Source organism: Oreochromis niloticus, linkage group LG14 (genome assembly GCF_001858045.2).
Source record: "Oreochromis niloticus isolate F11D_XX linkage group LG14, O_niloticus_UMD_NMBU, whole genome shotgun sequence".
NCBI lineage: Eukaryota > Metazoa > Chordata > Actinopteri > Cichliformes > Cichlidae > Oreochromis > Oreochromis niloticus.
Window position 1 is genome coordinate 23,672,540 of NC_031979.2, and position 13,944 is coordinate 23,686,483.

Here is a 13,944-nt window from a genome sequence, read left to right on the forward strand (position 1 = left end):
TCACTCCACTAAACCCCACAGATGTTTAACGTCATTGTAACATCTGGCAGAGCAGCCACACCGATCGTGTTTATTGGACCTGGAAAAAATTTTGGACTGTTAATCATTCAGTGGTGCCTCGGTGCTTAGACTCATCTGACTAAACCAACGATATATTTTTTTTATTCCTCCCAGAGGATTGTTTTATTTGGCTGCTGGGATTTGGTTGCTTTTTACCTTCTTTCACAACATTTTTTTTCCCAGGAAAGGTTTTTAGAGCACTCCTTTTCTTTTTGGGGACGTGCTTTATGTGGAAAAGGCTTTTTAAAAGCACGATCACGTGTTTCTTTTGCAGCACAAAGAGCGGGTTCCCTGTTCTCACTGACTGACCCGCAGCTTGGAGGTCCAGACACGAGACCGGCCGCTAGTCCAGTCCAGTTTCAGACTCCTCAGACGCCACGGACCACGCCCACACTCAGCAGGTAGGTCAGCCCCTCTGTTACAGAGAGCGCCTGTAAATATTCAGGTTTTCATAAGTCACTACTGCCACCTGGTGGTAGTTTATCAGAGTCTCCTTTTGAGCGTTTTCACCAGAGTTAACAGTTTGTTAACTCTGTGGCACCAGAGAGGCTGTTTGTCCTGCCAGTGAGCAGCACACATTTGAGAGAAAAAAAAAAAACTTTTTTACTGAAGATGAAGAGCTTTCGGATCCTCATAATAAAACCAGTAAAACCAGTCTGTTTACCTGCGGCGTGCACATCACAGCGGTGTTTTGTGTGTGTAATCACTGGGTCCACGGTAATAAATGCCAGGTGTGTTTGTGTGTGTTACAGCGATGAGGTGCCCAACGATCTGTCCGGTCGGCTCTACCACCTGGAAGTGATGCTGAAGCAGCTGAACAATGACCTGGAGAAAGTGAGAACCTTTTGTTTTTCTCTCTAAAGCAGGAACCCTCTGAGGTTAAAGTACCAAATAATGGATAATAAGTGACTGTGGAATCATGTCTTCTTAAAGACTTCAAATATTTACATGTGTTGTTGATACTGATGTATGTTTAAAAGCTGCATCACCTTCATTATGAGGCTCACATGTATTTGTGGCTCCATACATATGTTATTTGGTCTTTGATAACTGAACATTGCCTTTATTTCTCCTCCTCTCTATCGCAGGAGAAACAAGATAAGGTCATCTTACTCGCTGAGATGGCCAACCTGAGAGAGAACAACCAGCGGCTGCAGGTGGAGAGCCAGACCGCCAGCGAGCAGCTGCGCAAGTTCAGCGTGCTTCTGACCAATCTCAACAAGCCGGGCAGCGACCACGAGGCTCACTCCTTAGCCGACTCACAGAGGGAGTGACCGACAGCCAAGGAAGAGAGTGAGGTTCAGGCCGGAGGGAGGGGCTTTCAGTTCCCATGATTCCTTGCACTCACAGGGGCGGCAGATGTCACACTCAGCTTCCACTGGACTGCCTTAAACCAGAGAGAAAAAGAAGATCTGGATTTTTTTAAACCCTTCCAGTAGAGAACCTCCCTCTCTACACGCTCCCTGCTCTGAGCCTGTTTATTTTTCTAACTGACGTCTGAATATTTGTCACACGGTGTAAATACATCTGCTACTATGCCGGAGGAGCGAGCAGGAGTGGAGATCCTGACTGTTTTAGAGAACACTAGATCACCTGGAGAGGCCTAATACTGTTCCTGCAGCCAATCAGCCAAAAAAATTAATAAATAAGACTGCATCTCCCAGAATGCACTAGAAGAGAGGAAGCTCTACAGACGTGGTACTGTAGATAGATGCCTGTGTGGTACAATTCTCATATATCAATATTATCGACAATGTACTGATATTGTATAAGAGACGTACTAAAGGTGTGTGTTTGTGTGTGTGTGTGTGTGTGTGTGTGAGAGACTGATGGTACAAAAGTGAGAAGCATTACAGCACAGCATTGTTTGTGCTGAGGATGTATTTTATTCCTCGTGTGTGTGTGTGTGGACAGCGGAGTGATGAACAAACCTGTTTACTGTAATCTGAACCCTGTGGGCCTCTCCGCCGTTTTCCTGCCCTCCGTTTACACGGGTGACCCGCGGCGGCCCACAGATGTGAATCAAGCCATCAGTGTGCCGAGAGCAAACGGTCGCAGAGCTCGCCAGCGCGGCAGCGTCGTATCTCCCACACAGAGCGGCGTCCTCAGCAGTGCCCGATCATCTCAGACCTGAATGAACTGATGGTTGCTTTAACCTTCAGCGGGTCCTTTGTTTGGTTTTAGTTGCAGAATTTTGAGACTTACACTTACCTGCTTTCTGGTGAAGAGCTTATTCTGAAGTAATGCGGTTGGCGTAGCCCCACATGAGCCCAGTTTTGACCATATTGTTGTTTACGTTTTGGGGAATAAAGCATGGCGAATAAGCTTTCATTTTTACCTTTTTTATTGGACGTACCAACTGCTGCCGCTGGATTACTGTAAAACTGGAGAAATCTTTAAAAATCAGCCAACTTCTCGGTCCTGGTAGCTCTCAGGAGAAGAGCTGGTAGTTATGAGGTGGTTCGATGGCTGTTATTGTGAAATCAAATCGCTTCCATCACGTCGCTGTAACCTCTAACTGACGTCCTTTAACAAACCTTGTGTTGTTTATGATTTAGTGTGTCAGGCAGCAGAGCAACCCGGTTGTTGTGTTTTTGTGTTTTACGACATCACAAACTGAACTGGAGTGCATAAAGCATGTGCAACAGCCTCACCAAGAAAGTAAATAAGTGTATTTTCTCAAAGTGTCCACAAGTCTTCATGTATTTGTGATCCAGTGAAGCTCCGTCTCCAGCTGAGCGCACTCACAGGAAACATGTACTGTACCTGAAAGTCCGTCACATCAGGACAGATGTGCTTGTTTGAGAGGACTTTTCCTGTGTTTTATACTGCGACAGTGCTCTCAGTGATACTGTGTACTGTATTTTTCATACAGAAACGTGTTTTTGAATGCTGGCAGTGAATGGACAGTACACCCCAACCCCCTCACCCCTCCGCCCTGCTAGAACTGTACTGCACTCTCATCTCTCTAATAAAACAGGAGGTTTCTCTTTTTCTCTTTAACTGGATCTGTTTAAAGTTTCCACTCAGGTTCCTCAGGATGCTGTTAACGACACTCGACCGTTGGGGGGGTTGATGATGACAGACGTCACCCTGCTGTCTGCACCGTTGTCCCTTTAAATGTTTTTGGGCAGCAGGATGTTTTAAATTTCTGGAAAAGCCAAAAAAAAACCCTCTTTTTTTGTCACTGACCCCGGAGGATAACTACCGCCTTTCTCCCTTCCCCGCTCCCCTCTCTCTCTCTCTGCACCCGCTTTAAACCCACCGCCTCCTTCTCTGGGTTGTTGTCATCCCAGTTTTTTCTTTGTCTTTTTTGTCTTTAAGCAGCTTCATTCGGGTTCCTGTTAGCAGGATCTCCTCCATCCACACAGCTCTGCAGGTGTAGCTGTGATTTTAGTGTCTTCAAGTCTTAATCTTTAGTTTGCTGATGTAAAAGGGGCAAGGTTGGGTTTTTTTGTGTTTTACATATATATATAAATCTTGTTATGTATAATTTTAAGCTATTTAAAGCATACACAAGGACCCCTGTTGAACAAATACAATAATGCATTATTACTGGTAATATTGTATGACTAGTTGTTTCCTTTTTTTGTTTTTTTTTTTAGATGTTAATATTTTTATAATTTATTTTTGACATGTTGGCCACTGTTGCAGACAATAGTGAAGATGAGAGGGTACTGTGTTTTCTCTCCAATTCCTCCTTCCTTTCCTTTTTCCTCAAGCCTCATTGTTCCTCTTTCCATCGATGTTTCCTGTGTTCTGCAGGAATAACTGAAGCAAGGGTTTGGTTTTCTTTGGGTTGTAATAACGTGTACATTTTGAAAATGTAAATTATGTTTTCATTATTTTATAAAAAAAATATATTAAAAATATTTGTTGGTTTCTGGTCTTTGAGTTTTTGAGCTGCGGTTTAAAAATAACCTGCTTTTGGTTTCAGAGTTTAGAAAACGACTGCAGGGTTATGAGAAGTTAGTAAATTGTGTATGTAAAGAAAATGTTTTTCACTTAAACTTGAAGCAGATTTTTGCTGCATTAACAGTACATTTGGGGAAAAAAAAAACCATCCTCGTGGCTTAAACTGCAATTAAGCTTTTAATGACCTAAAATTAATTTTAACTTACAGAAAGATATTTGGTGATTTCAGGTTCTTAACGGTGAGACTAGCAGGAATAAATCGACTGTTTTTGGCTGGTTGATCCTGTCGTATCTGTATTTTTGCATGATCACTCGTTCAAAATAATGCTGTTAACAGGAAAACGACACAGGAAATTATAAAAATGTATTAATCATTAATACATGCAAGGTAGCTTTGCATGAGTCGGAGTTCAAGCCTTACTTATTTTAAATTCAATTTTATTTATATAGCGCCAATTCAGCGTCTTTATAAGACCAAACAATAATACAGAAAAAACAAAACCCTAGCACTCATAGGAGCAAGCGCTTTGGCAACAGCGGGAAGGAAAAAGCTCTAACGGGAAGAAATCGCTGACTTTGCTTCTATCCCTCTGTTTTGCTATACAGGTTCCTGGTTGAATGAATTAATCAGTACAACATTTGGTTAATAAACTGGTAAAAACAGTCTCTCCCATTGGTGTCTGACATAAAGATAACCTGATTAAATTTTTAAAAATTCACTAAATTATTTCATTTATTGAGGGGGAAAAAGCTATCCAAACCTACCCAACCCTGTGTGAAAAGCAATCATCCCTCTTTGTCATAAACACTTGATTGCAGTTCTGTTAAGTGTGGCACAATTTTGTCACAGCAGTGAATACAACTAAAAAAAAAACACGTTCAGTCCATTTTGTTTATAGCAGACAAAGCGTCAATGAAACAGATTTTACACGATCAACTTTGATCGAAAACTTTATTTTGTGTTAGAAAAAACTCAAATGTACATTTTACAGTAACTGCTTTCTGTCTTTGCTTGAGTCGACAGGAAGTTTATTTTATACAATACTAACTGTACCCCTCTGAGTTTAACTGAACTGTAGTGGAACAAGCTTCAAGCTTCAAGCTACAAAAGGAGATCCAAGGCTTCAGCAGGTCGGAAACGTTTACGAGCCGCACATCAGGCACTCATCCTTGTTCTCCAGAGAGCACACCATGGCCGCCTTGTTGCGCTCTTTGATCTCCTGCTCCGAGGACGTGGCCGGCTGTGCCTCTTTCAGCTTCTCCTTGTTCAGGGTGAACTGGATGGGGTTGGCGGCAGGCTTGGTCCTCAGGTAGTACATCCCAGTCTTCAGACCCTGCGGTGGGAGAAAGAGGGAGTTATTTTAAACCCCAACATGTCTTCACGGTGAGGTTTCACTCCTCCTCGTGCAGCTCGACACTCACCTGCTTCCAGCCGTAGAAGTGCATGCTGGTCAGCTTGCCGTAGTTCGGCTCTGCTATGTGGATGTTCAGGGACTGGCTCTGGTCGATGTAGGCCCCACGGTCGGCGGCCATCTTGAGTACAGTTTTCTGGGAGATCTCCCATACGGTTTTGTACAGCTGCTTCAGATCATCCGGGATCTCATTGATGTTCTGTCAAAAAATTTTAAAAAACAAAAGTTTCAGGTCCAAACACAAAGGAGTAAAAACAAGAAATAAATAACCAGCTGAGCTTAAAACATCTTAAACTTCTCAGCTGATGGTATTTGGGACACAAAGACCAGAATTTTGGGCTAATGTGATGCTTAAAACAATTTTCCATTCAATTTTATTTAAGTAACACCAAATCACAACAACACCCATGTCAAGGTGCTTTATTTTGTAAGGTAACAACAACAATTGAGAGAAAACGCCAACAGATGACCTAGCAAGCACTGCGTGACAGTGGGGAGGAAAAACTCCCTTTTAACAGGAAGAACCAAGCTTTAAACAATTTGCTGTGGAAACGAAATCGTTACAAAAATAATTGGACCATTTCAAAACGCCAGACTGAGATGACGGATTTCCTTCTTCGTGTTTTCACTGATTGCTTTTGATCTTCTAAATATTTGACTGTTTATTGATTTACTTTGTGGCACCTGATCGAAATTCGTTTTTTTTATTGATGAACTAGAAGACCAATTCAGGATCAAAGAGAATGAAAAACAGCAAGAGATTGAGTATTGCCTTATTTTCATTATGCTTATTTCAAGAATCTTGAAGCTTTAAATGTATGTATTTAAAAGCAGTTGAGTGGCATTTTGTCATTTACTGTAAAGGAAATGTTTGGAAATCAATATTTTAGGCTACAGAGAGAAGTTCACACATAAGAAGCTGGAACCTAGAGATGTCTGTCATCTTTTATGGTTTCCCTCCTGCTGATGATTACCTGGATGGATCCATTGTGAGCGATCAGCTGGTTCTTCATCTCCTCATTCCACAGGCCCCTCTCCGTCAGGTCTTTGAGCAGGTGGGGGTTGACGATCTGAAACTCCCCCGAGAGCACCCGGCGGGTGTAGATGTTGCTTGTGTAGGCCTCGATGGACTCGTTGTTGCCCAGGATCTGGGCGGTGGAGGCCGTGGGCATCGGGGCCAGCAGCAGGCTGTTCCTCACGCCATGTTTGGCGATCTTCTCCTTCAGCAGCTTCCAGTCCCACAGGTCCGTTGGAGTCTTCTCCCACATGTCGTACTGAAGAATGCCCTTACTCACCGGCGAGCCTTCATACGTCTCATAGGTGCCTAGCTCGGCAGCCAGCTCGCAGCTCGCTTCCAAAGCGGCATAGTAGATTGTCTCAAAGATCTGGATGTTGAGCAGTTGAGCCTCGGGGCTTTCAAAGGGATAACGCATGAGGATGAAGGCATCAGCCAATCCCTGGACCCCGATTCCTATCGGCCTGTGGCGCATGTTCGACCTCCTGGCTTCTTCCACCGGGTAGTAGTTGATGTCGATAACCTTGTTCAAGTTCCTGACAATTACTTTGGTCACGTATGCCAGTTTTTTAAAGTCATAAGTCCGCTCAGGGGTGACGTACATGTTGAGAGCGATAGAGGCCAGATTGCAGACCGCCACCTCGTCCTTGCTAGTGTACTCGACGATTTCCGTGCAAAGGTTGCTGCACTTGATGGTGCCCAGATTCTGCTGGTTGCTCTTCCTGTTGCAGGCGTCTTTGTAGACCATGTACGGCGTCCCAGTTTCTGTCTGCGACTCGATGATTGCATACCATAGCTGCTGAGCCTTCACCACACGCTTCACCCTCCCCTCCCTCTCATATCTGGTGTAGAGTTCTTCAAACTCCTCCCCCCAGCACTCATCCAGTCCGGGGCAGTCGGCTGGGCACATCAGGGACCAGTCTTCGTTGTTCTCCACCCGCTTCATGAAGAGGTCAGGGATCCACAGGGCGTAGAACAGGTCCCTGGCTCGCTGCTCCTCCTTTCCCGTGTTCTTCTTCAGCTCCAGGAAGTCAAACACATCAAAGTGCCAGGGCTCCAGGTACATGGCGAAGGCGCCGGGTCTTTTGTTGCCCCCCTGATCAACATACCGTGCTGTGTTGTTGTACACCCTCAACATTGGGACAAGCCCGTTGGAACAGCCGTTGGTGCCGGCAATGTAGCTCCCCGTGGATCTGATGCAGCTGACTGCCACGCCAATCCCTCCGGCTGATTTGGAGATGAGGGCGCAATGCTTCAGTGTGTCGTAGATCCCCTCAATGCTGTCATCCTTCATGGCGAGCAGGAAGCAGCTGGACAGCTGCGGCCTGTTGGTTCCAGCATTGAAGAGGGTCGGGGAGGCGTGGGTGAACCACTTCTCTGACAGCAGGTTGTAGGTCTCGATGGCCGCTTCGATATCCGTCCCGTGGATTCCCACAGCCACCCTCATGAGCATGTGCTGCGGACGCTCAGCTACTTTGCCATTGATCTTTAGCAGGTAGGAGCGCTCCAGAGTCTTGAAGCCAAAGAAGTTATAGGAGAAATCTCTGTCATAGATTATGGCCGAGTTAAGGCGGTCTTTGTTTGCAAGAACAATGTCGAGTGTGTCTTTCGAAACCATGGGGGAGTGGCGTTTGTTCAGGGGGTTGATGTAGTTGTACAGGTCCTCCATGACGTCGCTGAACACCTTCTTCGTCTCTTTGTGCAGGTTAGAGACAGCAATGCGTGCGGCGAGTATGGCATAGTCGGGGTACTTGGTTGTGAGAGTGGCAGCGATCTCCGCCGCCAGCGTGTCGAGCTCCACGGTGGTGACGCCGCTGTACAAACCCTGGATGACCTTCATCGTGATCTGAGCTGGGTCCACAAACTCCATGTTGAGTCCATAGCAAAGCTTCTGGATGCGAGATGTGATTTTGTCGAACATGACGCGCTCTTGGCGTCCATCTGAAAAACAGAGAAACCCGTTTTTAAAAAAGGGCGACTGATTTTATGAATGCAACAAATTTTAATCCGGTTTAAAACATTAACCACGGCTCGTATATTTTTGGGTTCAAGTTTGTTTTTAAAGGTGAATAATGACGTCAACATACTTAGAGCTCAGGTTTCCGTTCTTCTCTTGTGTGATGTCAAGGTACCTGAGGTACCTACATCCCCAATATATTATTGGACATCCCTAATACCTCCCACCCACTCCATAACGTGCTGGCTGGTCACAGGAGCATGTTCAGTGAGAGACTGAGATTACCAAAAAGCACCACTGAACCACACAGGAAATCATTCTTGCCCGTGGCCATCTCCCTGACAGGGCAGTGCAATATGACCAAAATCTCATATCCCGATATAAGACGCTTCTCATCCCAGTAACAATATATATCACAAAATAGTGCATTTTCTGTCAATTCTGTGAATCTCAGGCAACTCAACCTGTGTGAAGTGTTTTCGGCTGGCTGTCGTGTACCTGGAGTCGAGTGTTTTGACCGATGCATAAAACTTTTATATATATTTATATTTACAGATAGATATAAGTTGTAACAGCCGCCACTTTCTTTGTGAGTATTTATTACATGGCATGCTGCAGGGAAAACCTATTCTAACGTTTGAGTCTAAGGTTTATTTTGAGCACCTGATGGCTCTTTTTTGCTTCTCATCCATAAACTCTCTCACGTAATTCTTGCATAGGTGGTAGAAGAGAAAAAAAAATTGCTGTAAACAGTGTATTCTGCGTCACCACGAAACAAATGATAGCGTATAATTTAAAACGATAGATGTTTTCATATCATCATCCGATATAGTTCGTCATATCGCACAGCCCTACTCCCTGTACAACTCCTCCATCTAATACACTGTAAACACTGCAATAGTTACACCCTTTTTGCACATGGTCTACAGTAAAATAGCAAATGACAAAGTTCACAGGTTAGAGTCAAATGTCAATCATATATATTCCACCCCTGTAATATTCTTTGTCAATATTCTTGATATTTATATCACCTCTGTAATATTCTTGATATGTATAATTGAGCCATTTGTATATATTAGCTCTATTTCTTAAATTTGTCAACTCTGTAACATATCGTTTTATTTAAATAGTTTAGTCTGTTACTGTTACTGTCTTGAAGCAACTGTAACCCACATAATTTCCTTAGGGATTAATAAAGTATTCTGATTCTAAATATTAGGTGTGGTACCCCCCCGCAGTTGAAACCTTCATGAGGGGCATCCAATCACAGGACAATTTATTTAAAAGGCAGAAAACTAAACCTGCTTGTTTCAGATAACAAGGGGCTACACTGAGGCTCAAAACGGCATGAAGATGGCAATCATATCTTTAGAAGAAGCTCAACCCAAAATTAAAGTTTCTTCCTATGATGCATTTCGTCTCTATTAATCTTTTTTCTTTGTCTTTTGTCATTAATCTTTGTCTACACTCCTCTCTTGTTCAGTTGTTATTTTCTTTCCTCTCTCTGCTCCTTTTCCTACTTCATCTCCCCTCATCCTCCAACCAGTCGATGGTTGCCCCTCCCTGAACCCGCCTAACAGGAAGAGAACCGGGTTCTCTTCTTGATGATTGGGAGGTCTTTCTGCCAATCATCGCCAAGACCATTTAGCACCTCTAGACACCTGCGCCTGCTACTGCAGCGGGGTTTATTCTTTGCTTACGTCTTAAATTGGCGCGGTCGCGATTGCACGGCCTTATTGGCTGCAAAAATGCAGACGAAAGGTTTGAATATTAATTCAAATTGTGGGCGTACTCAGTAGCGACTTTTGATTTTATAAGTAGCGAAGTAGATTACATGGTGTAAGTTGTACTCAAGTATGAGTAAAATTACACACTTGAAAAATGACTCATAAAAGTACAAGTACCCAAAAAATCTACTTAATTACAGTAACGTATTTGTAATTCGTTACTTCCACCCCTGGTAGTGGGTGATATCATGTAAACACTGTCATGATTTTGTGTACACATTTTGTCATTTGTAAACTATAAATGACATGGATTCTACATTGTAGAACATCACATCAGTTACAAAGTGGTTTTAATAAAAAAAAAAAATTAAAAAAAAGGCAAAAATTAGTTTGTTTCTTTATTCAACTTTTGAACAGTGCTACTCAGTCAGTACATATTCAGTAAATGCAAATTATTTACATGGCAGTGCACTTCAGGCATAAATCTAGACCCCTAGATAAAACATTATGTGTCATTCCCACGACCCACAGCTTTACTGTGTTCCAGCAAAGTATCCAATAGCAGTGACAACTCCTCCACAGTAGCAGATGGGATTTTTCTTTTTTGAGGATGGCTCCTTTTACCTTTCAATACGGATGGTCTGTTTATGTTTTGATCAAGAGCCTTTTTTTGGGCAGCTGAAGAGGAGAAGTCTATCTTATGGCCAACCTCTGGCTGTTTCTTGGTCATATTACCAGGCAAAACCCAGTATGCAGGTTCATGTGTAACAGTCCTTGTGCCACAGTTGCTTCTACATTAAACAGAAGAGCAGCGACATGGCTGCAGGTCTCCGCGACTCCGGCCATACAGGTGCAGTGAGCAGCTTCAACCTTCCCTGTGATGCTCACAGTGACCCATGGCTGCAATGCTGGTTCATTCAGTCTTTGAGAGTGCAGTAGCTGAAACACACACAAAGTTCATCTAATGACAAGAACTAATGAGCCAAGGCCGACACAAATGTGTTTTATCTACTTTATCAAAAATGTAACAAAGTGTTTAGAAAGTTAGTACATACATGTAATTTTTCATTTTTTTTATGTATCCATCTATAGAACGCTGCATGTTATATTCTAAATCTGCCGGTTCTCTCTCAGAAACCTGCCTGCAGAAAATGAACCTAAAGTATGTAATGCAAGGATGTAATCACTTTCAAGATGGAGAAAGCATAAAGTGACAATTATGAATCACTTAATATGATAAGGAGATTGATTAATGACCTGCACAATGTATAAAACTAAAGATGTATTTTTAGTGACACAGGATACAAATATGGAAGCAAGATGTATAATTAGAATTATTTATAATAAATATGAATAAATTATTGCAATTTCTTTAACCATAAAGAATAACAAAATCCTTCAGGACAGTGTCACATCAATGCACTGAACTCACTATGTTATCCACCTAACAGAGCCTCCACATGTTCTCACTGTAATTTCCCCTTCATGAATGAATTTATGCTGCACTAATCTGAATGTTTGGAGGGAAATCAAACGCATTTTACTCGCAGTACTCGAGCTGACTTACCTTTGTTTGAATGACGACTTATACAGACAAGGTATGAAAATATGTCAGGCTATGTCAATAGCGGTTGGTCTTCTGGGTTTCTACTCCACGGCCGTATTTCATACGGGTCCACATTTCCAATGCACGCTATTTCTGCAAGTACCGCTGCTTCGTCTCTGGACGCAATCGGTCTCTGTACAGTCCATTCTCTTTTGAGCTGCTTTTAAGCATCTTTCTTGTCGTCGTCGTTCGTCGTTTGTTTTGATTCGTAGACCCCGAAAATGGCGCCGCGCTCCCACAATGCATTGCGGCGTGACGTCAACTCCAAAGCCCTATTGGGATTTCCTCTCATACTGTAGGGTTTGAACATTACAGTTCAGATGTCCAGATGAATCACGTAAACAAACTCTGAACACACTGTCAAAACCACCTTCAAAGTGGAGGTGTTGTAAGGGTTTATAGATATTCTTTATGACGTTACACTGCAAGGCTATAAAAACTTTTGGCGCCTCTTTTAAGACAAAGACTAAGTCGATATTGTCAAACTACAACCGACCCCCCCACTTAAACATGTTTAACCTCCACGTCAGGGGGGACGGTGCAGCACTAACCAGCTCCTCACTAGTCCAGGTTAACCAGCTTGTCGCTAAATGATGTAACCCCACAGCAGGCAGAATCACGTAACACCGGTAACTCCACGCGAAGCTAACCGAGGCCTGCTACAACATCGCAGCGCTCACCTCTTTTGACCACATGCATGTTGGCGGGCTCAGGCGTCTCTGTCTCAGGGGCGGGGATGTGAGCAGCTCTCCAGGTACAGGTCGAAGCTGTTCGCGGGATCACAGCGAGCTGCTGGACACTAACTCGCGGACTGCTCGCTGTAGAAGCGCGCGAAAGACTCCCAGAAAAAACCCGCTCACCTCTTATTTGTACGGAAGGCGTCACCACGGAAGTGAAGAGATGGCATCTCGGCCAATCAACATCTCGGGACTTCAAATTCACACAAAAAAAACTTTTACAGTCAAAGTAAACTATCCTGTTAACAGGAAAATGTCACATGTATGTGTACATGAGGTGTATTTGTCTGAAAAGGTTTAAAATTCCCGAGTTAGTACAGAAAAAATTGTGTGTTTGAGGGGTTATTGTACGTTTTCAGTTTGTATGTATGTCTGTTTTGTTTTCAGAGGCAGGATTTTGGATTGTAAGAACATACATTATAGTGGTAATTTACAAAGAACCAAAGTATAAATAATAACTGCATGATGCATCAGTTTAAAAGGTTTGATTTAAACTTAAATCCTTAAAGAGTCAGAAGACTTAAAAATCCGGAGAAACAGTAAAAAATAAAACATATTTTTCCTCTGCCACAGCGAAGCACTGAAGTTTAATGTGCTGCAGAAGTATTAGAAAAATATAAACTCACCAGCCACTTTATTAGGCACACCTACACCTGCACTAAGGCAGATAGAGTGAGGCTTCAGAGTGTAGTCAAGGCAGCACAGAAGATCATCGGCTGTCTTCTCCCCTCTCTGATGGACATTTATTCCTCCCTCTGCCTCAACAGAGCAACAAACATCATCTAAGACAGTTCCCACCCTGGTTTTAACTTGTTCAACCTGCTTCCTCAGGGAAGCGCTACAGGTGCATCAGCACAAAGACCCACCGACTCAAGAACAGTTTCTTCCCAAAAGCCATAACCACCCTGAACTCACACATGCCAACACGTTGTGAGTTCAGGGTGGTTAAACACAGTTCCACCCCCCATTCCAAGGATTTCCCTCTATAAACCATCACTGTGCAATAACCCAAACTGTATATACACAAGGACGATCTGATATCCTCATGTCGGTGTTGTTCCCTCGTCATCGACACGGGAACAACACCAACACGAGGATATCAGATGCTCTGTATCTCATTGTACGTCTGTATAGTGACAATAAAGGCATTCTATTCTATTCTATTCAACGGCTTATTGCAAATATCTAATTAGTCAATCACATGCCACCAACTCACTGTATTTAGGCATGTAGTCATGATCAATACAACCTGCTGAAATTCAAGTTGATCATCAGAATGAGGAAGAAAGGTGAGGCCAAAAGAGAATGACCAAACTCTTTTGAGCGGATAGGAAGGCAACAGTAACTCAAATAACCAGTTGCTGCAACGAAGGTATGCAGAAGAGCATCTCTGCATGAGCAAGACGAACTACAGCAGCAGAGGACTGTAGGCCTGTCTACACTAGCAGATGAATGTGCCACCCTCCAACAAAAGGAGGGTGCCACTCCTGTCAGCTAAAAACAGGAAGCTGAAGC

The 13,944-nt window shown here is 43.3% G+C and overlaps 2 protein-coding genes across 2 annotated transcripts in view; one reads left to right on the forward strand and one right to left on the reverse strand.

Annotated features, from left to right (window-relative positions):
* Window positions 1-3,942, forward strand: part of sipa1l3 (signal-induced proliferation-associated 1 like 3) — an 82,358-nt gene extending 78,416 nt beyond the window's left edge. Inside the window, 3 exon segments of the mRNA XM_005459336.4 lie at window positions 335-461; window positions 813-894; window positions 1,149-3,942. Of these exon segments, the coding sequence (XP_005459393.2) occupies window positions 335-461; window positions 813-894; window positions 1,149-1,334 (395 nt within the window). The 3' untranslated portion in view covers window positions 1,335-3,942.
* A 956-nt stretch (window positions 3,943-4,898) lies between these two features.
* On the reverse strand, window positions 4,899-12,571 carry LOC100696561 (ribonucleoside-diphosphate reductase large subunit). Its single transcript, XM_003454808.5, has 4 exons — window positions 12,373-12,571; window positions 6,362-8,343; window positions 5,398-5,586; window positions 4,899-5,309 (listed from the first exon to the last, which is right to left on the reverse strand). The coding sequence occupies exons 1-4, from the start codon at window positions 12,389-12,391 to the stop codon at window positions 5,118-5,120; spliced, it is 2,382 nt and encodes a 793-aa protein (XP_003454856.1). The 5' UTR covers window positions 12,392-12,571; the 3' UTR covers window positions 4,899-5,117.
* Window positions 12,572-13,944: the final 1,373 nt, after the last annotated feature.

Bases quoted from the DNA above. Each gene is read 5' to 3' on its own strand.
- LOC100696561 (XM_003454808.5), bottom strand. The intron at 5,587-6,361 runs GTAATCATCAGC...ATTTTTTGACAG, and splicing joins CTCACAATGGATCCATCCAG to AACATCAATGAGATCCCGGA. The intron at 5,310-5,397 runs GTGAGTGTCGAG...CTCCCACCGCAG, and splicing joins ACTTCTACGGCTGGAAGCAG to GGTCTGAAGACTGGGATGTA.